Genomic DNA, 26179 nt, shown 5'->3' with positions numbered 1-26179 from the left:
GGAACACAGAATTGTAGAAGGATAATGCCGTTTAGTCTCTGGTTTTTGCCCTGGCTAATTCACATGGGCCTCTGTTACATGAAACACATCTAGATCATTTGCAGGTAATGTAGGTAAGTGGAAGGTCAGAAAGGATTTTTGTGGAATCCAGTGCTCAAATAGGGCACTGAGGTTTTAATGGTTGTAGTACTTAGTCTGAACCATTAGAAGACTTTGATGAATTGTGATCAAGGAACAGGCATAATAACTTCCATGAGGATCCCAGGAGAGATTGTGGAAATTGTCAGTTTCTCTGAGTTGTCTTTTGAAATGTATGGAGCAGATATATACACCGTCTGCAGAAAAACGGCTTTACAGTAGATGGGGGAAGATAACAATTTTGCATATTCTGACAGAAAACCTTGTGCATCTAACTGTTGTGGATTTCTGTTGTGGAATTCTGCTATTTTCCTCGTACCTCAAAGCCCTGTTCTAAATCCATGTGCAGTATGTAAACACAGGTATGTGAAATACAGGACAATAGTGTCAGCAGACTCCACTTCCATTTGATGTGTCCCCTGTTTGAATGCCTGCAGACATCAATCACTTTGCATGACTGGGGATGCTGGCAAAACAGGGTTTCTGTATCACAGAGAGACTACATAGAACTTAAGTCACTCACTCACTCTCAACATGATTCACCTCACGATATCCTCTTCATATCCAGTTGTAGGCATTGTTTGCAGACATTTAATAAAAAGCAAACCAAAAACCAAAAAGAAACCACAATGGGACCCTCTGTGTATTCAGACAGCCCTGATCTGTGATGAAAATAGAGTTTCTCTGTTAAATAGTCATTACAATATAGTGAGTGGGTATATACATGTTTTTTGCTGAGTTGAAACGCAGAACAAGATCTAAGATCTAAGATCAGTTCAACAACAGAACCAGTGAACTAGAATTGGTGGGAGGGCTCTCTCTTTCTGGATGTCTTCCAACAGAGACCCTTAGTAGCACATAGGAAATCAAGTCTCTAGTCCTCACTGAGCATTGAAATTCACTAGATAAACTTGAGCCAGTCTTTCTCAGTCTGATCTAACACACAGAGTTGGTGTGAGTCTGAAATGGGTAGGACAGACATGGATGCAGTTTTGAGCCCACTGTCAGGAAAGTAGCGTGTGAGTGGAACTAACAAATCGACCAGTCAATCTGCTCTGTCTCTGGATTTCCTTCAATAAGCAGAAGATTGAGTGGCCGGTATGTCTCTTCCAATTCTATAATTGGAGTGATCAAAAAGGAACATAGATGACTGTGGTAAGACAGTGTATTGGTGTGTATTGAGATGCTCTGTCTTTCATGTTGACAAGGAAACTGATATTGCCATGTGATCTGATCTGTTGATCTGTAATAAAGGAATATATATTGCCGTGGGAATATATTTTGAAAAGGGATTCATGCTGATCTAGGAGCTGACTGAGCATCTCTTTGTTAGCCCTGTGTTTCACACATCCTAGAGTATCTTTGTGCATAGAACAGGTTTACCTTGCCTTTCAGTCCCATTCCTCTTGTCTTCCTGCTGTGTCCCTCCTCCTCCTCCACCACCTCCTTCAAAACAGCTAGAGCAGCTTTTGCTTCTCAGCAGATGTTCAAAGAGACGGCTCTGTGCTTGGGTCTGGACTCGTAGCCCCAGTGCTTAATTTCCTAGACACAGGGTTGCCTCTGGGGACTACAGAGGGACTTGAAAGCACAAGAACGGTCCTGGGCCTCCCCCCCCCCCCCCAAGACACTCTGATCACCAGCCTCAAAGAAATAGCAGGGCGCCTCAGATCATTAACACTGGGCTTAGAAAAGAGCCTTGGGCGTTGACCTATATTTTGTTGACCCTTTCATGCCTGCTGTTGGTGTTTGGGTTTTTAATGTGGTGATAGCAAGGAATGAGGTCTGGGGAAATCATTTTAATCCCCAATCAAAGCGGGCCTCCTGCTCTTCTCTTTCTTTCTTTCCTCGCTTGCTGCACAGTCTACATTGAAATAATAGGGCCTCTTGAGATTTCCCAGACCTCTGCTGTGACTCCTATCCTTTCTCACCCATTCAGATGGACACTTAGGTCTAAGAACTTAGCTCTTGGTAATGTCTGTATTTACCCTTCTTTTCTGTTCACTGCTGGTTCTAACCCTTTAGTAACTTTAGTAGGAACTGCTTTACTTGTGCAGCATCTGTGTAACCAGTACCGCAGTGAGCTTATTGTGCTGGTTTTCTCCCAGTTTAGTGCAATTGCTTTCTGCTTCATGCTGTATCACACTTTGCATATCAAGGATGCTAGTTATGACTAGCCCTTGTAACACATAGCTTTTGGGTACAGGGGAAGTAGATAGTAGTTCTGAATTCCAGAACTGATCATCTGTTCTTTCTCCTTGTGGTCATCCTGTTGTATAGTCCATGGGCAACTTTCAGCTGGATTTGGATGGAAGGTTCATTTTATTCAGTGCTGGTCTTCAGAATGGTGCTGGCAGTAGTGGGTTTTGGTAGGGACAGAGCTGTTTTCAGTAGCTGGTCATCTTGTTCCCTAATTCCAGACTTCCATGTCATCATCAAAGGGGCTACACCAACATAGTGGTGATTCCCAAGGGGAAAGAATGTTCAGAAGGTGTTGTCCAGTTGCTACAGTTCTTTCTCATTACCGTTCCTCTCTGAACAACACTGTGTGATGACATAGCTTTAAGTAAAGGGCAACGTTCTGTCTAATTTTCATCCTTGCTGCGCGAGTCTTGCCCGTGTGATTGCAGGGACGGGGTTTCAACCCAAACCCAAAAGTAAACAGGCATCGACACTGGCGGCTGCTGCTGCTGCTGCACATGAGCACACACGTACCTTGGAGGGAACCTTGTTAGAAAGGAATGTGAAAGAAAGCTGCAGTCATCTGCGGCCCAGAGGAATGGCACTGAAACAGGATATGATTTTGCATTACCCCTTAGTATATCACCCTTTTGTCAGACTGCCTGCATGCTGATGTGTGAGAATGAGAAGGGAAGATTGAGGAGCCATTTTAGCTTACCTCTCATTCTTTTGCGTGCTAAAGAGGAAGGTGATGGACTTCGAGTTGATAAAGACTATCCTTGTTTTCCAGGTGACTCGTGTGCCAGTGGAGAGCTGTGAGCAGTATACAACCTGTGCTCTATGCTTAGGTTCCAGAGACCCTCACTGTGGCTGGTGTGTCCTGCATAATGTGTAAGTATGCAGAATTCTTCTCTTGCATTTCATATGTTTTTAGTGAACCCACAAGAACACCCAGTACGTTCAAGAAGCCTCTATTATTATCTCTTGAACAATTAGCTTATTAATTCCACTGGTAACTAGTGTTAACTCACCAAGTACCAATATTATACATAGCACAAAACACGAAAATGGCACAGTTCTTGCCCTGCATGGTCTGCCTGAAACTTACAAGCTGTGGCTTGACCAATAAGATGAGAAGAATAATTCAGGCATAGCAAGCGGTATGGCTGAAGGCACAGAGCTGTGAGGAGACAAAAGGGGACCATGAAGCTTGACAGCAGTTGAACTTGTTTATTAATCACAATGCACAGAATTGAGGGCAGTAGGCCACTCACTGTGTGCCACCTGCTGAAGAGAATCAGTAGACGGTTCATGGCTCCCTCTTTTGCTAACCTTTTGTGAGCTGTTTGCAGACACCTCGATGACTACCATATAGAGCATGTTCTGCTTCATAGGAAATCATGTTCTTCAGAAAGGTTCAGATCTTCTTTTTCTGTTGGGGAATTACTAGGTGTCTTTAAGGCAGCCACTATCTCTTTGATCCATCTGGAATTTATAGGTAATAATGCTGATTGTTCTCAGGATTATCTTGGTCAGGTATGATGGATGGGGAGAGCCTTTGGCTCTCCAGAAGGTTTGGACAAAAACTCGTATTGTCTCTTACCTTTGGCCCTGCTGTATTGGGGCTGATGAGAGTTGTAGGCCAGAACATCTGGAAGGCCAAAGGTTCAAGATCCCGATATAACGTACATTGAAAACTGAAAAGGCATTGAGGCTTATGCAATAAGTTATAGGTAAGATATATTTCTTATAGAGAAATTATTACTTTATAGGAAACTTTGTCTGCATTATTGTACAAAGTATGCCGTGGTTGTTCAGATGACATGTTGTACATGTTCTTTATAGGAGAAGTCTCATTTCTCCTTCGTATGACCCATAGTCAGAAATTGTTTGCTTTAAGCTAAAGGACTAGAAACCTGGCTATAGCACAGCTGAGTTAATAGTCTTGTTAAAAATTCAGGAGTAAACTTTATAGGGTGTATTGTTGTCATGAGACTTTCCATTTTGAACCTCAGTCTGCCATCAGCACTGTTTAATTCTGATCTGCTGTCACTTTGCCATTGCACATACTGACCAGTCCTCTGAAGCTGCCTGCCGCTCCCACCCACCCCAGGTTGCAATTACTCCTGTTGTTATTGCTGTGGTGTTCTCTCTTAAGAGATGTGCTGCTGCTTTACTAGGGTAACTAGTCTGGATGCTCTTGTTGCATATTTAGCTCTGACAGTCTTGCCTCCAAAAGAGAGAGAATGAGCCAGATCAGCATATTTCCTTCTGACCTTCCCGGTGACTAATAGCTTTGTTCACATCAGCTGCCTGTGGACTCTGTTCTCCTGCTGAGCTGTGGTGAGTGTGAAGGTAAAGCTCACACAGTATGAAACAGAGAAAGGAGTTGCCACTAGTTTGCATCAGGCAGGGAGATGAGGGCCTCTCTGCCCAGTGTCCGTTCTTAAGTCTGCTGTTGGCTCTGCGGTCCATGTTATGTGCCGCAGAGCAGATTGGTGATGACCTGCTCTGGGCTGCCATTTGTTCTTCACGTTGGATTTGTAAGTGGCTGAGGATTAAAACAGTGGCCTCCTATCCTGTCCTGAAAAGTGACAGCAGTCACTTCCTTCACAGTACATATCAGCACAAACCATGGTGCCAAAAGAGACACTCACAGCTCTGGGGCCGCTTGCCTTGTATATTTTTGGAGAGTAGTATCTTAGCAGTGATTTTTTTAAAACTAGTTATGAGTTCTCCTGAGCTCACAGAATGCTGCAAAATGGGGGAGGTGGTGGAAAGATAAGAACACTAATGCAGTTTCATTAGGATCTATCAGCCCTTAGAGGTGAGAGCATCTTATCTTTGTCTTGCTTGTAGTTCAGAGAGAACTTATTTAAATCTCCTTTAATTGAAGTCCCACCTCATGGTAAAAATGCCAAGCTTTTTTGGTGATCAAAAGTTTCCAGTTACGATGGTTGACAGCACCTATCTATAGATGCTATACTGCTTCTTGCAAGTTGCAATGGGGGAGAAGTTAAGGTCTCTAGAGGTTATTCCTTTTGACAGTGACTGTGATCTGGTATGCAACAGAGGCTGTTGTTCTTTGGAGCTGTCAGTCCAGGAGCATCTGGCAAACTGGCACTATCTGTGGGAATGAACATCATTATCTTAAACATCATTATCTTAGAATTGCAGAGCTGGAAGGGACCCTATGGATGAAATACAAGGAATGGTCCTGTCTAAACATCAATGAAAGAATACGGGGAACTCTCTAAATATTGTGCTCCATGTAGGGCTCTTTTCTGAACATCCTGTGCATCCACTGTTTAATTTCCTGCTAGCAGTCTAATCCAGCCTGTAATCCAGCAACTAGACTCCCATATGGGAACAGAATGGCAGCATAAAAGGCAAGAAATGAAATGTCAACAAAAAAGGGGAGGGGAGCTTCCCTTGGGTTTAGGAGGGAAAACTCTTAGAATCTGCAAAGCCCCGACTGCTTAACCATGTGGAGCATTTTAATTAAACTCAAAGACATCTCTTTCCCTGCAGCATATTAGGGAAGATGGGAAGGATGCAAGGGTGGCTCAGGAACTCCCCAGCACGATGTCAAACTGGCACTTGCTCAAGAGATAAATCGCTAAGATTACTGGGACCTTGAGAGGTGCATGTGTATCTGCTTTTCTATATTGCCCTCTGCTTAATTAAAATGCTTTATGTAATGAAATAATGTTATCGCGGACGCAGAGTGGGGAAGCAAAGGAAACTCATTAAATACAGGCTGCAACCTGGGTAGAAGAGTACTCAGGGGATGAGGGATGACTGCCCTAGTGACATGCCTGCCGATATCTAGAGCTGCTTGTGAAGGATCTGGAGAGCAAATTACTCTAATATGAGCCCATAGTGCAAAAGGGAAAGTGAAGCAGCATTTTGTTTAAGAAAGGAGAAGAAGAGCCAGGGATATAGTGCATTGGTGGATACATCATGACGCTTGCTGTTGCAGCACACTAGCTTAGTATAGTCACTCTTGTTGCTTGGCATAGTAAGTTGCACTAGAGTTGAGCCATTGAGTCAATGCCGGGTTGGTAGTCCATCCATTTCTCCATAAATCTATCCATTTCTCCATAAGTCTACTCTAGCTGTGACTTACTGTGACATAATAGGCGTGTTTGACTCAATGGAACTTATAGAGGCGTTGACTCACTAAATTCCCCTTGATTCAATGGGCTTACAGTAGTGTGATTTACTACACCAAGCAACAGGATTTGGGCCATTGATTTGAAAAAGGGTTTCGTTCAGATAAACAAATGCCAAAGGACCTGTTTGCATCACTGGTGTAGCAGGTCCGAGCTATAAAACAGGAATTTCTCAGTCTAAGCTCTGCTTCTTAGCCTCATTCTCACTCCCATGGGCCATGGCACTTGGGTTACAAATATTATGAGGAGTCTAGAGACCAAGGCTAAAGCAGGAAAGTTGAAGGAGTTGTATTTAGGCTAGAAAATAAATAATTAACAGGTCTTTGGGTTGCCACCTGCCAATCTTTGAATGGTTGTTACGTGTACATGACAGAGCAGATCAACATGATGCTGCGGTGGCAGTTAAGACAAAGTAGCTATTAGGCAGAACATATGGGTGGTGCAAAATGTTGGCAGAGGATCCTTCTCTGAAACCCTACAGAGAGACTTAAGTGGAGCAGAGGGAAGACGGATGCTCATCTGTACTGACTCTCTGATTGTATAGAGTTCATTCGGAAGAGTTCTTCTCTATCCATGGAGCATCTCCAGATTTCTTCTTGCTTTGACGGGTTTAAAGCAGATATCTTCTGAGGTCTTTTCCAATTTAGTGATTCTTTGACTTATCTTATAGGGTTATTGCACTACTGTAAGTAGAAAAAAATCTCAGATTCTATCATTCTTAAATTTAATGAATTGTGTTACCAAATGGATGAAATAATCAACACAGAATGTAATTGCTGGACATAGATGGAAGAGGTATCCCAAAACAATGGTACCTAAATCAAAGTCATGATTTAGTATAAATTATTCCAAACTAGACCAATGAAATCAGTATTTTAAGTTGTTAGGAAAACTACAAGTAGGGATAATTGTTTTAAGTTTAATCAAAAAATAAAAAGCAGTGCTGCTTATATACCACCCCATAGCGCTTAAAGCACTCTCTGGGTGGTTTACAAGTTAATTATGCAGGCTACACATTACCCCACCCAACCTCATCAAGCTGGGTAGTCATGTTACCGACCTTGGAAGGATAGAAGGTTGAGTCCACCTTGAGCTGACTGACTACCTGGGATTGAACCCTGGGTCATGAGCACAGTTTTGGCTGCAGTTCAGCAGTTTAACCATTGTACCACAAGGCTGTAATAAAAACCTGGTTTGCAGAGAAAAAGAGCATTGCTTAATTTTACAGAAGAAATCAAAGTCTTCAGAGGCCAAAAGAGTAAGGCATGACCTTTCAAATGAAATTTAATTTCACTAATGTGCAAACTTGAATATTTATTCATTTAATAAACTTCATTATCTGGATAAGCCATTCTCAACCTTCTTTGGCCATTGCCATAAACACAATGTGAAATAAATATAGGTTGAATCAGAATTGTATAAGTCACATAACAAACTGTATAATGTGAACAATTGTTCTCAGTCTGTAGCCTCATTCAAATGAGCATCCTGCTCAGGGGGCTTATATGCCCTCCTGCTTTGATTTGGGTAATAGTTTGCTGTGACAGCAAAGGAAATTTTGTGACCTTAAGAACACTTATTAAGTAGTAAGCCCTACTGACTGCTGTAAAAATGCTACCATGCCCTCTCAACACTGAGAATTAATTTTCATGGTGCATAAAATATAAAGCAGCCTAAAGATACCCATTTTTATTTTTCAGATATACACTTACAGCTATTGACTGCTGACCAGCTGTACTGGTCTGCAATTAAACAGGCATTTCCCCCCCTCCCCCAAGTTTTAGAGCTTCCTTTGATATCAGGAGATAATACAGAGAAAGATGCTTAAACTGAGATGCTTATATTTTCTAAACTGTGAAAGGGAAATGTCTTTCTGTAGGTTGGCAGAACTCTACACACACACCCTTCTGAGTTGGCCTTCAGAAACCTGGAAGAGGTGAGGTATGATGACAGCACATAACCTTGTGTAGAAAGGATTGTAGGAGGATAGTGAAGATATTTGTGTTTCAGAGTTCAATACATAATGCTTTTCTTTTGCTTTAAACGAATGTCCATTTCATTATTTTTGAAATGAAGTAACTTCCCCTTGAAGTCCATTTTCATACCAACTGGTGAGGCAGAAATAAATCAATTTATCGCTAAATCACAGAGGGAAGCAAAGGAACAGCAAGAATTCTTTGCAGATTTTTCCTGCTGAATGTTGCAATATAAGAAAAATGTCTTTGCTTGTTCATATTCAAAGTTTTTCACAACCTGAATGGATGTTGTTTTCTGCTTTCCTGCAGCTGCTCACGGAAGGACCGGTGTGAACGAGCAGATGAGCTTCAGCGTTTTGCATCAGATCTACGACAGTGTGTTCAGCTCACCGTCCAGCCCAAGAACATATCGGTCACAATGTCAGAAGTCCCGGTAGGTCGATTTGCATGGAATCCTTCATAGACCTCATGTTTTCCACTATAAAACTTTTTATCTTGATGAAATATTAAGGAGCCATCAGGGATGGGTAGGCAGAATGCAGTGTGCGGATTTTACTGTATTTGATTGTTTGTCTCACTGGATCCCTCAACAGATACTTGCTGATTTATTTATTTATTTATTTTTAATATCTCAGCTCGTTCTGCAGGCCTGGAATGTCCCTGATCTTTCTGCTGGTGTGAATTGCTCATTTGAGGATTTTACAGAATCTGAAAGTCGTATTGAAGATGGGAGAATATATTGTAGTTCTCCATCTGCAAGAGATGTGATCCCTATTACTAGAGGGCGAGGTGAGTTTGCAGCTTTTGTCAGACTGCATCAACTGGCTCCTGAACAAACATTCTGTGCTGTGGCATTTTCATTACAAACTTCAGGGGATCCGGATTTCCAAACAAATATCTGAGAGATAGTTGAAAGTATAGCTGGCCTAGTCTGGCACAGTTCATTTATTGTCTTGATATAAGATACTATGAGTTATCCAGTTTATTTTACAACCAGTTTGCTGCTTCTCAGATGCTGTAGGAAAGTGGTTTGTGCCAGACTTGTATCTGATTTGGGGGGAATATTCATGTCCTGTGTTGCTTAGGGAGAACTGCTGAGTGATTGTATTGTATTAGGTTGTATGTTTTCATGCGTTGGTGTTTCTAGAACTATAGCAGACTTTGAGAAACTGGCTGGATTGCACAGTGGAAAATTTGACTGTGGAGTCAGGAGTGGTAGTTCAATTCCCCACTCTGCCTTGCAGCAGAGGAGATAGCTGATGTGGTCCTGGACAAGATGCATAGCTCCAGGGTGCCCACAGAAGAAGGGTATGCTAAACTTCTTCTGAGTATTTTGTATCTGCAACATTCTGGAAAGGGTCGCCATGTCAGAATCAGCTTGGTGGCACATTATTATTATAATTATTATTCATAGAACCTGAGAGATCTTGAAGTGAAGGGACAACCACACTCGCTACAGCATGGTGGGATCAGCAGTAGTAACACTATTCTTTCTCATTTGTGAAAATATTTCAGGATTCAAAGCTATTTTGCTCTTGTCCACTCCACAGAAGGCTGGCCCTCTAGCCCTTCTGTGTCCTGTCAGCCTGCCCTGTGCTGAGCTCAGATGCTTAGTGTCTTTCTGACACTGGGAAGGTCAAAATCCAAACTGTATGTCTTTCGTATCAGAAGATGCAACATGGTGGTCACTTTAAGAGAGGAATGTTACTTAGAGAATTTCGGTAAGGTATGAAGAAAGAAGCTGAGGAATTAAGATGAGTGAATCAATAGTGTAAATGGGAAGATCAGCTCCTCACTATTATTGGGTAGAGTAACAGAAGACAGGTCTAGTGTTTTACTTGTGCTAAGCTCACATAGATGCATAATTGCCTCACATCTTCTGTCTCCCTGTCTATTATGTCCTCAGTCTGACATTTATTTAACAGTTACTTCCATAGGAGCCTTCTTAATGTGGTTGTGCCATAGAATAGTATTTGGTATAGGCTCCTCCCTTATCTTTAGTGGTGAATTATCTTTTTAAAAAATCAGTTGTAAACTCACACGCTTTAGTTTTACACTAGGACAGACCCACTGAATCTTTCTGGCCATTCAGAAGTCCAACTGGGTAGACCACTGCATGTGTCTTTTGTCAGCTGCTGCTTTTTTCAGCTCATTTGGATTCACTGGGACTGTCTCTCAGTTCGGTCAAAGCCACTGCAGGGCTTTGCTCATTCGTATGTGGCCAAACCATGCATTCTGTTTTCTCAAATGCTCACACAAAGCTGGTCTGTACTCCACGCATGATTTATGTGCTTGCTTTCTTCTGTTCTAGGCGATAAGCGAGTGGTAAAGCTCTACCTCAAATCTAAGGAAACAGGGAAGAAGTTTGCAGCCGTGGATTTTGTCTTTTACAACTGTAGTGTTCATCAATCGTAAGTGACATAAAACACCCACCTCCCCAAGGTTTCTGAGCTTATTTGGGAAAAGGCTGTGAATAATGTGTGGCAGGCAGACTCAAACCAGGGGATGGCACACAAATACATAGAGGGCCAGACTTTGTTAAATAGAAAGGGTGTTATTTGGTGACTAGCATGCTAGAATATTTATATTAAAGAGAGAAAGACTCTTATTTGTGGTTAGATTTTGCTTTAATTTTGCTAAGTAATCATTTGTGTATCAGAAGTCACATCATGTGTTCCTCAACTACTGGCTTAACTAATGTGTTTAGTCAAGAGCAAAACTGTGTTAGTACTACAGTGGTGCCTCCCTTGACAAGGATAATTCGTTCCATTCAAATCGCTGTTAAGCGTAATCCTCGTCAAGCGAAATTAAAAACCCATTGAAATACATTGAAAACCGGTTCAGTGCGTTCCAATGGGCGAAGTACCTGCTCGTTTTGTGAAGATCCTCCATAGGGTGGCCATTTTCCGGTGCCTGTAAAGTGAGGAATCCATCCTAAAGCACAGCGGGGAGCCATTTTGCACAGCGGGTGGCCATTTTAGGGCCACCGATCAGCTGTTTTAAAATCGTCGTCTGGCGAAAAATCGGTTCCCGAAGCAGGGAACTGATCATCCTTAAGCAATTTCCCCCATAGGAACATTGTTTTACGATCACAATAGTGATCGCAAGAACTTCATCGTAAAGCGTTTTCGTCGTTTAACGAGGTAATCATTAAGCGAGTCACCACTGTACATGCCTTGCTATGTATTTAACTTGTGTATATATTTGATCAATCAGAGAAGTAAGCAGAGTTTGGCCTGCAGAAGTCTTATCTATGTTTGCTGACAGCTTTAAAAAAGATAGATAACAGTGGCTGAAAGGATCATATAACATCTCTGTCTGTGACCCTAGAGATCAGCTGCCACTCAGAATAGACAATGCCCCCAGGTGGACAAAAGAGTTTCGCCAGGGATATGGCAGCTTCCTATGCTCCCTGTGCAGGTGTGAGTTTCCAATTGGCAACACAGCTTGATACCAGTGCATCTGTTACAAGGATATATTCCAGTATAGCTTTAACAGCGCTCATAGATGTGGTATCTGCCACATTCAAAATCGGATTGATACAGATTGAATTTTAAAATAATAACATGTGTTACAGATTAGAAAACTATTAGAATCAAAGTTACAGATCTCCCAATATATAAACTTTGTAGCAGGAAAGGAGAGTCTACCACTTCCAGAAAGAGGCAGATTTATTCGTTTGTTTCATTTATTTTCTGATGAACTCTTCTTACCCTTAAGAACTTTCACATCATGTTAAGCCAGACTCTGGTTCTTCTCCCATTAGTTCTAGTCTTGACTTCTGGATTTATAGAGAAGAGAAGGTGATAATCTTTCTGGAATTTGAAAACAGCCTTTACTTTTTTTTTCTTTTATAGTCTTCTCTGTTTTAGGCAGTGTGCTGGTTCATTTAATCATTTCATCCTAGGATGTGGTGTCGGGTTCCCTCACCATCATGGTTGCTTTGCCCTAGATGACCTCTAGACCAGTAGTTCCCAACCTTGAGTCCCTAAATATTCTTGGACTAAAACTCCCCAAAGCCTTCACCTCTAGCTGATCTGGGAAGGATTTCTGGGAATTGTAGTCCAAGAACAACTGGGAGCCCACCCTTGGGAACCACTGCTCCAGATCAGTATCCTTGCAAAACAATGTGATAACCAAGAAATGGAGAAATGTGTCTAACTAGCAGCTTTGTTAAGCCTAAATCCAAAGAAAGAAAAGGCTGTTGGGGCTCATTGGCATTATGCTCTTGCTGACAACTGCAGCAAATATGGCAAAGTGGCCACAAGCTATAGCATTTGCTGAAGATTTCACACACGGGTACCGTCTGCTAGTATCCCCAGTGCTGTCAGGAAATGAAGAAGTAGGACTAGGTAAAAGTACAAGGCCATATAAAGATTTAATTTTGGGTGGGGAGATATTGCAAGAGGAGGAAAATAGAGACTGCAAGTAGACTGGTGACAGAGATGATGGTAATAAATGAATGAGAAGATTTGCAGGAGGAGAAGGGAAGGGGGCACAGCAAGGATAGGTATTATAAAGTAGTCCTGGCTGTCCACACAGTCTGGCCAAGACCTCCCTTCTGCATATCCTTTTAACATTAATATATAGTTTGGTGTTCTTTGTGAACAAAGTCATAGGTTCACGTGTAGCCAAGTGAGCAATGTGTCATTGCATTTGGCAGCATGATGGCATGGAATGATTCCTAGGGAGAAGAAAACAGAGATCAGACAATTGGAAGGATAGTCTAAAAACCCCTATGGCATAAAACATACTCAAAGTTAATTCTTCTAAAAGGTTAGTGTTTTAAAATTTTGAAAAAGAAAGAGCAGTGGGAAACTGCTCAAATTCTCAAAGGTGCTGAAATACCGCAAATGAAATTGGCTCCTTCAATATAGGAGCCTTCTGTTGAGGGAAAGGCAAGCCTGCCTGTACTTGTTTGCTGGGAAAATGCCTATGTATATCCAGGAAGGTACTCCAGGGTATCAACACTGGACAGCAGGAAGAGGCTGTCAGGGCTCTGATCTGGTTAGCAGAGTTTGAAATATGCACGAAGGAATGTTCTCTCCAGTCCCTTTCTGACAGGGAGGCAGTGCCAAGGCAGGGGCTGGGAAATCAGTACTGCTTGCCTGCCCTTACTTCACAGATCAGATCTCAGCTCCAGTGGGAGGACAGGGAGGGGGGGAGAAGAGGAAGGTCTCAGCTAGACTTTCTCCCTCACCTTGATTTTATTCAGAGCTTTTTCTTCTGCTCTCTTTCACGTTTGCTCGATTTCAGCTGTGTTAAGATCAATTTCGGTACAGCCAGGGTGTATGCCATTGTTGGATGCATAAACATGCCCCATACAGGCAGGCGCACACAGATGCAGATGTGATTTTAAAGAAGACGTAAGCCTGAGTTACCCCCATGAGGAATGCATTTCTTCTTAAGTTGTTTTTTTTAAAAATAGCAAAAATGTCCTGGAGCTGTGTTGTTACAGAAGGAAGGACAGAACGGGGTGGGGTGGGAGAGCTGTCTCATTTCTTTTTCTTTTTTTAATAAAAAGTAACATATGCATAATGCAAAAAGCAAAATAACCTGCAACAAAGAACAATTATGATTGATTTACAGCCAGGTTGAATTTTAATTTTAAATGAATTATTTTTTTTTTAAAAAAGACGTGGTTGTATTAATATTTATACAATCATTTTATCCTTATTAAATGGCTGTTGGTTGTTTTGTTTTCATTATTTCTCTGCTATCACATGGATTTAGTAGTGTTCATAAAGGAAGACCCATCAAGCAATATGTATTTAAAAAAAGAAGCGGGTGGTGGGGGAGAAACAAATATTTGTTATCATGCATTGTATATAATTTTTTAATGTGGCAACTGGATTTCTGTTCCATCTGCAACAATTTAGCTCTCCTCTACCTAGCTTGATTTATTTAGAGAAACATTTTTGTGACTCTCCTAGCACTTTTGATGAATGCCAGCAGCTTTATTTTGTGGTACTGTATTTTTTGAAAATCCCAGAGAAGATGCGCTCCACTTTTTCTGCTCTTTAACTAGTATGTTAATCTCCATTAGGTTTGCGAACGCGGCAGCATACATTAGCTGGCTTTCCAAGCAGGCAAAGAAGGCAAGGTCTGACTTCAGGTCTTGAAAGCAACCTTGCTGAGGAAAATCAAATTCTTACTGATTTTATGCTTTGTATTTTTCATTATCCAAAAGCATATCATAAAACAAGAATAATGTCATTGCTTTAGCTGTATTGAAGCTGACAGTATTAGTGTCATACATGTAGCACTAAGAAGAACATAAGAAAAGTTGTGGTTAATTGGATCAGAGGTCATCTAGCTTGGCATTCTGTTTCAGGCAGTGGAAATCCAGATGTCTTTGGGTGCTTGTAAATGGCATGAAAAGTACAGTCTTTTGTTTCTGAATTTCCCCAGCAATTAGCATTTAGACGTATAACAATTACCATGGTTAATAGCCATTGGTAGATATCTCTTGCATGAATGACATCGCGATAGGGCGCGCGTATTACATAGACCCCGATACATCTGAAAGAAGATTCATATTGGCTTGAGACTGTGACCTACACAGTCCACATGTTGCCTGGATATGTTTTGACACGATCAGTTTCCAGCTGCTATTCTTTCTTGGCAGTCTGCCAGAGAGTTATTTTTTTTATGGTGTTTGGATTCTAGAAGTTAGCTTTCCTTTGTAATTGATAGAACACTGGAGGTCCCTGTGACACATTAGTTAAGTGTTAGCTTATCTGTTCTTGTCCATTATCTGGGTTATTAAGTGGCAAGGAGTTCAAAAGCATTTCAGACAGTAAAATCTGCCTATCAAAATCTTTGCTGGAGGAACGAAACAATACAGTGAGCTCAAATGCAGTGTTTGGGTCCAAAAATCCAGAATCTGTGCATGTACTTACCCGAGTGCCAGAAACTTGAGAAGGGAAAATTGGTAAGGCTTTTTCATTGTAAATGATGCTTGAGTATATTCAAAGAACCTTATTCCCCTGTATTTTTTAAGCTGTTGGGCAGATTTTAGATTTGCTGGAACTAATAAAAAACAGAAGAATATCCTGATCAGCAAGTTACTGTCCTGGCCCCTCCTCAAGAAAGAGGACAAGGTGTGTTCCTGCTTGTGTAGTTGTGTTACAACTTACAGTTTAAGAGGCTGTTTTTTCCAGATCTCCAGTGTTTTTGACCATAGGCAGAAGGAAAGGACAATAAGGGGTTGGGGGAGAGGAAAGTGCTCTGATAACCAGGACATCACTTTAAACCTTTTGTGAGCCAGTGCTATTGGTCAGCAGAAAAAGTTTCAAAATGTTTAGCAGGTTTTGTAGACTGGCCAGGATGGATGCCTGCATCACATTGTACAAAAATGGAACAGAAAAGTGACAGCAATTTTTCATGTATTTTCCCACGTGTAAAAATATATATAATCACAGAATTGAAATGGGAAATTTTCCTTTCATTATGCACAAGAATGTATTATGAGATGAGATCATAGTATGCATTTTGGGAGGGACTTGAGTTAAATATTTGCATTCCCTCCTCTCCAGTTATCCTTGGCCTCTGACAATATGACACAGGGAATTTACCAAATAAGATCAACTTAATAGATATATTTGGATTTAATAAGCTTTTCCATTAGTGTTTTTATAAGGGAAGCCTGTGAGTCAGGCTGATAAATCCCAGTTTGCTTTTCAATGAGCCTAGTGTTCATCCTGTGGGGTTTTCTGATCACCATGAATTCTGTTTAAGTGACTAAAATCCTGTTGTCTGCCATAATTTTAGAATATATATTTTAATTGTTTTATCTTTTTATTGCATTTTAATTGTTGTAAGCCACCCAGAGACCTTTGGGTAGAGTAGGTGGCATACAAGTTAAATAAACAAACAAACAATTGCGCTGCAGTAGGCCACTGTATCAGTGAGGATTTGGTGAGTCAACTTCTCCATAAGTTCCATTGATTCAGATGGGCTTTTTCTAATTGCAATTTACTATAAGGAAAAGGAAAGTAAGAATCAGTGGAGCCTATGGAGGGGTTGACTCACTAAATCTCCACTGATCATGGTCTACTCTAGTGTGACTTACTATGCCAAACTCTGGAGGCATTCAAGAAAAAGATAATCACCTCGCAGATACGCTTTGATTGTATTCCTACATTGAGCAGGGGGTTGGACTTGATGGCCTTGTAGGCCCCTTCCAACTTCACTTTTCTATGATTCTATGAAAAGTGGGATTTTAGCCACTTTTGTATTTGGGCAGCTTTATATTTGGATGAGGAGCTACAAGCATCAGTAGTAAATCACTTCTCTGCTCAAGACTCAGTGGGCTACAGGTGATCTTCAAATGGTTAAAGGGATCCAGAAAAGTCATGGACTATCTCAGTGATTTATGCAGACTTTCAGCAAAGCTGGCACAATTAGTTGACATCAACTGAAGAACAGGCCTGGTGTGTTTGCATCAGTTCTCCAAAACTGTGAATTGCCTGCAAGACAAATACACTTGAAAACAGACTGATGTTAATAAATACTCTTGTTTTAGAAGATATAGATTGTGTGTACATTTCCCACTAGGCTGATTGAAACAAAAGGAAATGATATAGATTCTGAATGATAGTCGGTCTCATTCAGACAGACTTTGAAAATAGGTTCATTCGTAAAAGAAGGCCAGGTACTGAAAAAGTTAGACTGTATCTTCATTAATCACAAAAGAACAGCAAGGAGAGCCCTCTTTTGTGACTTTTAGAAATAGTTATGAGTTTTACATCAGAGGACAGTCTGTTGTATGTCATAGGGTTCAAAGGACCACACTCTTAACATTTTCTGAGTCAAAGTCAGCACATGAATTTTCTTTGGAAGAAACCTGTCTGGGTGCTTCAGCCCCCACGTGCTTATTTCTAGCAACCATCAGGAGACAGGCTAAAATACAGTGCAGCAGCTCCAGTCTAAGGGGTAGCACCTTATAAACAAAAATAGATGTTCCAAAGTGATGATGTGGATCCTGGGCAAAATTAAGCACTTTTAAATATTATTTTTTTGAGAAGGGAGGGCTAAGGAGTTACTTCATGCTTTCCATTGAAATCAGGTTTTTCCATTATATCTGCGTTAATGCCCATATTGTTAAATGATTTGCATGTATGGATAGAATCTTTTTGGCGTCAGTTATAAAAAAGACTACTTTTCAGAATAATTTTGCAGGTTCAAATTACTTTGGATACTCTTCTCATCAGGGGAAGTATTGTAGCTTCATGGTAGAAAGTACATTTTGTGTGTCTTGAGCTCATTCCTTGATAATTACAGCTTTAACAATGTGTATAGAAGGCAATGAAAAGACCTCTTCCTGCACTCATGGAGAACTGCCATCAGTCTGAGTAGATGACAGTGGGCTAGATAGACCATTAGGCTCATGAAGGAGAGGAGCTGCTGTCTGTGTCCTTAATTTTTGCTTGCTTGCTTGTTTGTTTTTTGTGGTTTTTTTAAAAAAATTTGGTCTCCTACTAGCTTTTTACTACCAAATCATTTAGGATGAGTAATGATAATAAAAGATCAATACTTAACCCACCCAGATAAGAATGAAGCAGGATTTGTTATCATTTTTCGAAGTCCTGATATCTGGGATATGTACTTTGTGGACGAGGGAAGATACTGATCCAGGGAGTAGGAGCTTGGCAATAGCACCTTTTCCTATAAGCTGTTTCAGGTATTAGTGAGATGGGAAGGCTTTTAAATCCCTATTTCTCAGTGTCCCGTGGCTAGAAAGAAGGGTTTACAGCTTGATTATATGAATGGCCTGGTTGCTCTGTGCTGATCCTGTCAATTTTTCCACACTCTTTGAACTGGGGTGGGGTGGGGGTGGTGGAAGTAGAACAGCTCTCTTGCCTTGCATTGTGCTTTTAGCGAGAAGATTGACTGTGATGCAGTGCTAGGAATTAGACTCCTATCACACCTCTCAATATGGATTATCCACTTCCCACCAAAGCATTGTCGCCTCTTGACAGGGTTAAACCCCCCCCCCCCAAAGACGTTTGTCAGGGCCAGGCCTATGCTACCTCTGGAAAGCTGGCGGAAAATGATATAACCTTGTTTTAAAACCTGCAGGAAGGAAAACCAGTGGTCCGATTTTAAGCATGGTTTGTTACATGACACGTTGCAGAGCCTGTTACAAAACTTTTCCTTCCGTGTGATGGGGAGTGTGAGGATCACCTACTTCACTAGGTGCAACCAAGTTGCCCGTGATGCTTAGAAAATGAAGTAAAAGGCAGCAGCCATATTTTAGTCTGGGACCAGGGTGGATTGTCCTAAGACCAGTGCTGGGGGTGGCATGGGGGATGTCTTTCTTTCCAGTACGTTTTTATAGATTGCAGCTCTCACAAAACTGTGCAGAATTTGATTGCGTGATAGAAGCATATACACCCCTCGTGGAAGATAAAATATTTTTTCCTGAACAATTTCTCCTTAATAAGATTATGTCGAAGGTGGCTTGCTTCCATCTTGAAGTTGTTTGCACCAAGTTATAGAATTGGTTTGTAAGAGGCAAATTATTTTTTGACCAATATCATACAGTGCAGAGGGCCAATGTGTAGCAGCTCTCTGGAGATTTTCCTTATGTATCTCTCTTTGTGTAAAAGAAACCATGTTACCATTACATCATGGTGTCACCTATTTTGACCTCTAACTTTCTGCTGTTTGGTTATTATGGCTGGCAAAGATTTGGGCAAGGGGCTTTTCTCTTAAAGCTGGGGCACAGTAGGAAGATGTTACTCTATAAGAGAGGTCAGATGGAAGCTTCTAAATAGAGTCGAATGATCTAATTGGACCAGGTTAGCCAGATCCATCAAACCCAGCAGTCTGGTTCCATCAGCCAGCTTAGCTTCATCTGGGCAATGGCTGTGATAGGGCTGGACTTTGGGACTCTGGTTTAGGGCCCTGCAGCCGAGGAACCCTAAAGAATAATCTGGGGAGATAACAGAAAAATGCAAAGGAGAAAGCAAGGGAGGTGGGCCTGTAAACTAAGTCTGACAGAGGTGTGTGCAGGTATGAAACCTAGTAGCATCACTATTTCTGGGTGCTCAGAAGCAAGATATTGTAGTGATGGCTTTTACGTGCTGCTCTCAGCTGCCCAGCAGCATCACTTTTGAAATATAGGACATAATATGCCACTGTTCCAGTAGGGCATTGTGTCTTTCCTAGAGGCATTCTTGGAGAGGAAAGATTTCCGCTTCCATTATCTGGTGGTCTAAGACTGTATTTCATAGCATAGTCTATAACAATAAATAATCCTTCCCTGTGTACTAGTGACATGGAGTGATCTCCAGCAATGACAAGCAGAACTGTCTACCCTGAAACATCATCTGGTCGGTCCTTGAGGGGAATGAGTGCTAATTATCTTGCTAGTTCTTGCCACTAATTAAAGTCTCATCAGGTTCTTCATCCTCTGCCTGTGAAAATTAAAAGAGAAACAGTAATGATGTTCATTTCATAAGCCAGCAAAGATATCCCAAAGCATAATGCATGATAAGAGGCCCTTGTTTCTACAATGGCACATATAAGGTATAACATCAGAAATACAGTTTTGAACGTAGTTCCAAGGAACATCAGAAATTAGAGCAGAATGCTGTTTCCATCAGCACAGATTATGTGTGTAATCTTCTTTCCCAGTGCACTTCTTTAAGCACAGTTTGGCACATGATATTTCGCAAAGTTTACTGTGTCATCTCTCCCTTTGGCAGAGTTTCTATAGAAATGTGTTATTTCTGGGAAAGAACTCCTCTCAGATTGTTTTGGGTTTTTTAGCCCTGTTTTGGCACTGCTTACCTAGTTCTCTTCAGCATGTCAGCAAAGGAATGTCAAGGCCCGTAGCACTCAGCCATTGATCTCCTTATGTGGAAATCAATGAACCTTAAGAAGAGACAGGCCTGTTCATGTGGATGCTCTCCATGCAAGCACATGCTCTGGGAAAATCTGGGTCCTTCCTTCCATAGAGAGCCTTCACATAAACAGGAAGCCCTTCTCTTCAGACTTGCCAATATCGATTGTCTGTTGCCAAATGGACGTTGCTATAATTCATGTGACATGCGCAACTCTCTGACTCATCCACTCCCACTACCCAGCTTGAATTTGAGTTTATTTGTCATTGTGCATGACTTGAAACCAGTTGCTCAGCACTCATGTAATTTTTCTTTTCCCACTGCCCTAGTTTTTCACCATCACACTTGATGAAGAATTGTGGGGACACTGAAAGTCCTGCATATTTTGTGTATTTATAGCTAATTTTAATAATGTTATTGCACTCATGTGAGTTTTGGATCATTCTGTGGTCAGCCCTGACTTTGGTGCAGTCTACTGTCTTCCTATAATTGCTCAGGGTGATTCAGCCCCCCCCCCCCCGGATCTCATTCACCCACTCACATGACTGACTGGCAGAACAGCAGGATGAGAACAGTCAGAACAGTTTTGTTTCTGTTCCCTTTGTAAAATCAAGCTTTGGAGAAGAAGTTTGGATACTTCCTGTTCTCCCCCGTTGGGTGTGATAGTACAATTCTTGGAACATGAGCAGTGATGTGGGGGAGAGATAATAAAAATTCACAGAGACCATTTTGATTGCAATAAGAATTAGTTTTATGAACAGCAGAAGGAAATATGTGAAGGGAGAAACATGTATGCATTCAGATGGCTGAGAAGCAATTCCGTAGAATTCACATAACATTTGAAACTATAAAACTGACAGCAAGAGTGACGTGTGTAGGACAATGCCGGGTGGTACTAGGGGGAGGAAAAGGGGTTCATTTTTGAGGGTTTTTTAATGTATTAAGTCATTAAGTTGAGGTAGAGTTTATTCCCAGTTCCTTGTAGTCGTCCCTTAATCACCTACAAGTCATAACTAACATTTGAGTATCAGTATGATTCCACGAAAGCTAAAATGTGGAAAATAGATTGGATTGATAGTATGAAATGACAAGATAGTGTGAAGGGAGAACTTAGGCTGACATACATAAGACATTTTCCAGTTAGTCTGGCAAACTTATTCTGCCCATCTAAGTGCACTGCACTGCATATGCCAGCATAGGTGCTGTGAGTAAATAACTGTGGCAGTGAATTGCTACTACCCAAGAGGTCGGCGCTTGTGAGCTACTTGTGTGAATTGGCATTTGATATGAGCTTATGATATGTTAGCAACCATTTACCCCCTGTAGTTTATGCTATTGCACTTGAATACAAGAAATACATTGTTACAAATAACATGATTACTTCTAATGATGGCAGTTTGTAGTGAGTTAGGATGCTTTCTCTTAAACTTTCTTTTGGTGTGGAGTTTGTTTTTTCTGAATGAGGACTCCCAAGAGACATTCTACTCCTTATGGTCTGCTTAAATTCTTCTCGGTTCACTTCCATGACCCATCAGCTTTTGGAAACACACTGCTCTTGTGTTCTCATCTGGTTTTAATGTGCTGATAATTTGCCATGAACAAATGTATGGGGCTATCTCGGAGTAAGACAGGACATGGCCAGATGTCAGAAGGAGCTGGAACTCTGTTGCAGAGTAAAAGGAAAAAGGTCTTAAGGTCTTTGTACACCAGTTCAATATCTGAAGTTAGTGGGTCAACAAAGTCAGAGCAGTTTATATAACCAGTTGGATTCTTCACCTCAATAATTGCCATTGTGAAAAAAAACTTGAGAGCACTAATCTAGAAGTTAGCCCACTGCAGCATTGGAAGACCTTTAGAGAGCAGAACACAGAGACAATTTTTGTTATTTATTTATTTATTGTCATTGTAAGTATATACACACTATACCTATACAATGAAATTCACAGACACCCAGAGACCAGACACATGCACACACATAAAATTCCCCAAACACTCCCCACCCACTAAAAAATCTCCCAACACTCTCCACCCACTAAAACATAAGGTGTGTAGTACCTTTATTAGAATCCCTCCCCCCCCCCCAAATTCAGAGTGTTTTCAGTTTTTGCAAATGTTTGGGATTACGTGCAACACTTTTCGCCTGTGTTACAAAGGTGGGAGAAGGGAATGGGGAACAAGGAGAGACAAAAAAGCAAGCTTAAGATCTTAAGTTTCTTATGTCCCCAGCTATATTCTGTCCACATCAGGAGTCTCTTTACTGACGAGTCTGGAGATAGTGCAACATTCAACTATGTAGAAAGAGTCACTAACAGCAAAATTAGTCAGTTTTGCCTTATGATTCAGCTTCCAATATCATGTACTCCTCACCCTTTGCCTCCCCCAGCTTGGTGCAGTCAGCACAGTTCAAAATCCCCAGAAGCAAGCATCTCAGTGTTCTCACAGCATAGGGCTGCTAAGCTACCTCTGTCTTAAATGAGCCTTGGAAAAGTGTTCATAGGGGCAACCATGTTAGTCTGTTTCAGGAGCAGTGACAATGAAAAATTATACCATATTTCAGACTAAAAGATTAACATGTTTGACGAAGTAGCTCCATGAAAATGTGCACTGAAATTAAGTTTGTTATGCCCTTAAAGGGTCTATAATGATTTAGTTGCTCTTCATCATTTTTGTGCTGTTTTTGTTTTTTGTTAGAAAAATCTCCACTGTGGCAATGATGTAGTAAAAATTCATGAGGTCTGCCCGTTGGTTAGTGGGCTCACAGTCCAGCATCCATCAGTAGGGAAGGATTCCTTTTCTCTCCTGCAGTTCACTTTGTACTCAAAATATTGATCTGCAGTGTTAGCCATTGTTCCTAGTTAGCTGTTTGAAGTTCTTGGATTCATGACAATATGACTGATCATTGAAAGATTATTCTGCTAACATTGTTGGTATTTTCATTTATTCATTCATTGATTAAATTCTTTTTCTTCCCCAAAAGAAGTTTTGAAATGACTGTGCAGCTGCATAGTCAGTACAGTAAGGAAGCGCATAATCAATATAATCTATGAGCAATAAGGCAACACAGCAAATAAAACGTAATTTAAAACAATACAAAACTAAAATGTTTATTTACAATATTCATTTATTCCCCACTCCCCTGCAACTAAAATGAACACCACAAAACATGCAGTCTTTTAGAAGTGAAAGATAGAATTTTAATATCATATCTGTGTTTTCCCTTGTCTGCTGTGCATGGTAAAATCAGTTTGGTATATACCCATGGAAACTTATTGACATGTTTATTACATAATAATTTTGCAAATACTGTATTAAAATTTCCCCATATGGGTTAACACTGCTGTCCACTAGATGGCATTATGCCCTCCACTTCCAAAACATTCCATGGACCTTTAGGAATTTCGATGGTTTTCCCAGAGAAACTGTTGTCTGAAACTGTGGCAAAACACACACAAACCTGTTATTCGGTTAGTGTGTAGGTGAATATCCATTCATCTCCTGTATTCCAGAGCCATAGAAGTTGATTTCAAGTGTTGTGAAATGCGTTGAATGAGGGCAACACTGAAAGAAACAAAAGTGGTCCTAATTCATTCAAAATATGGACTCTGAATCTCTGAGGATGATGTTGCTGTGAACACTATAGAACATTTGAGATATAATAGGCAATTTGCAGAGTGGAAATAAAAAATATCCTATCTAAGCATCACACAATGACTTTTCAAATACCATTATGTGGCTGAGATGCATAATTGTCCTTGAGTCTAACTCTCTGTGGCAGATACCGATGGAGATATAGGCACTCTGCCTAATTTGGAATCAGTTCATCAGCCTTATGCCATGGTTATTTCTTAGAGATGCTGGTAGTGATGCAGTTGTGGCATCAGTATTCAAATGAAATTGAACAAGCTATTCTGATTATCTTGCACTAATTCTGTTTTGTAGCAAAGTGAGGTTTCAGCCCAGTTTGATTGATGCTGATCAGTTTGACTGGGACTGTATTTTCTATTCTGGAAGTTGGTATGTTGTAGAAAGGGAATCACTTGCTCCAGCTGTCAAGAACTGAGCAAAGCAAGTAAACAATGCTCACACCAAGAAGAAGGAGAAATGGAACGGATGGAACCAGCTTTTTGTTTGCTGACTCCTAGGAGAGCACAGCAGAGGATACGGATGCCAGGGAGTGAGCAATCAGAGTGAGTGAGCAAAGAGAGCAAACAGAAGTTTTAAGGGGGAAAAATAATAGAGAAATGTAGCAAGAAAAGGATCTACTGGAGGAAGAGACAGGGAAAAAAAAGGGAAACTGAGGAGCCAAAGCAGAGAGATGAGTGATTTTGATTAACAGCAGGAAGTGAGCTAGAGTAGCCCCTGGGACTTCTTGATATTCTTCTGAAAGTGTGGTGATCAGAACTGGACACAGTATTCCAGGTGAAGTCTGACCAGAGCAGGATAGAGTAGTATTATTACTTCGCTTGAGCAGGACATACTTTTGGGGTATCTTTGGACAGAAAAGAGGATTAAAATGGACAACACATAAATGAAAACAAAATACCTGCCAGATCCAGTCTTTCCTAATTATTATATTTCTTTTGTCCCAAAGCTGGGTAGTTTTTCATTTTCTTCCCTTTGGTCTGCTACAGCAGTTTATGATAGTTTTAATTCATTGTGGTGTAACCTAAGTTGATGCTAAGGACACAAATGGAACCACAGAGTTTGACTGTGTATCTGAAGAAAGGCATCCCGAACAGAATAGGGATTATCCCAGTATATCACCTTACCTCCTTGCCTGGCCTAATTGAACTGGTCTCAGGGTGGTATTGGATTTTCCTTGATTTGTTGTGCTGGGGGGTGGGTTTGAACTTCATTGCCCATATGCAGGCAGCCTGGTCAGTAGTAGCTTAGGACTTTGTGTAATCCATGACAGCTATGAGCCTGTCCCAAGTGGCCCTACTTATGACGGAACTTTTTTATGTGTGTGTTTGCTGGGCAGGGTGCTAGCAATCTGTGTTTGGAAGAACTCTCCATATTTCTGTTGTCATGGACAGGACATTACCTGATGCAGCTTAGATTCACTGGAGTCCCGAGCTTCCGCTAGGATGTGGCACTGATTAAGATGGTCTAGCTCAGGATCGATCCAAATGGTTTCCTCATGGCTCTTTGGGGAATTTCCAGTCATCTTGGCTGGTGATTCTATTAAAACCCTGGTTGATCTCCGAAATGGGGAAATGGCCAGGTAGGTGGACACAATTGGTACTAAGTGTCCCCTTCCATGGAGAGGAGCCTGACTGGTTCCCTGGTTGACGACAGAGCTGCCATGGATGAACAAGTGGGTCAGAGACTCGACCAATGATGGAAGAAAACTCAGAACAGCTGTGATTAACAATGACTAGGTCTCGTTTGAAAACCCATTCTATGGCAGTGGCAGCAGCAAAGAAATCCTTCTTTTCTGTCACCATGGTGTCTGCATAGAGTTGTCCAGCACATCTGTCACAAGTGGTTAAGGGCCTGTTAACTTGCGGCCCACAAGAGGAGAATATGGACCACTGTAAAAAAAAATTGCCCAACCCTTTGCAGATAGAATTACTTGGATCTTCTCTTGACTTAGATGCTGTCATTAATGCAGGTCCTGTGACTGCAACTTTGATCTCTGCTTGTCCTCTGTTAATGGATAAGTTCCAGCCTGTGCTGTCTGAGGATGGGGACAGGATCCTTGGAGAAGTGCATATTCTCCTGATTCATAAAAGCAGCAAGGGATGGGTGAGTGGGAACTGACTAAATAGATAATGGGAGTGGTGGGTTCCTCCTTAGAACGGGCTTATCTTTCTTGAAGAACTGTCCCTGAACCACACAGTACTGGATAGTTACTGGA

General features: G+C 41.2%; 1 protein-coding gene across 8 annotated transcripts in view; it reads left to right on the top strand.

The window, feature by feature from the left end:
* Positions 1-26179, top strand: part of PLXNA1 (plexin A1) — a 389988-nt gene that overhangs the window by 202670 nt on the left and 161139 nt on the right. For all 8 annotated transcript variants that reach the window (XM_072989530.2, XM_020801318.3, XM_078385248.1 and 5 more), the window contains 4 exons: positions 3107-3207; positions 8777-8900; positions 9103-9256; positions 10779-10878. In XM_072989530.2, the coding sequence (XP_072845631.1) occupies positions 3107-3207; positions 8777-8900; positions 9103-9256; positions 10779-10878 (479 nt within the window). The remainder of the gene's footprint in view (positions 1-3106; positions 3208-8776; positions 8901-9102; positions 9257-10778; positions 10879-26179) is intronic.

Source organism: Pogona vitticeps, chromosome 2, assembly GCF_051106095.1.
Source record: "Pogona vitticeps strain Pit_001003342236 chromosome 2, PviZW2.1, whole genome shotgun sequence".
NCBI lineage: Eukaryota > Metazoa > Chordata > Lepidosauria > Squamata > Agamidae > Pogona > Pogona vitticeps.
The sequence above is the reverse complement of the archived record's forward strand: the minus strand, read 5'-3'. Positions and strand labels throughout refer to the sequence as shown.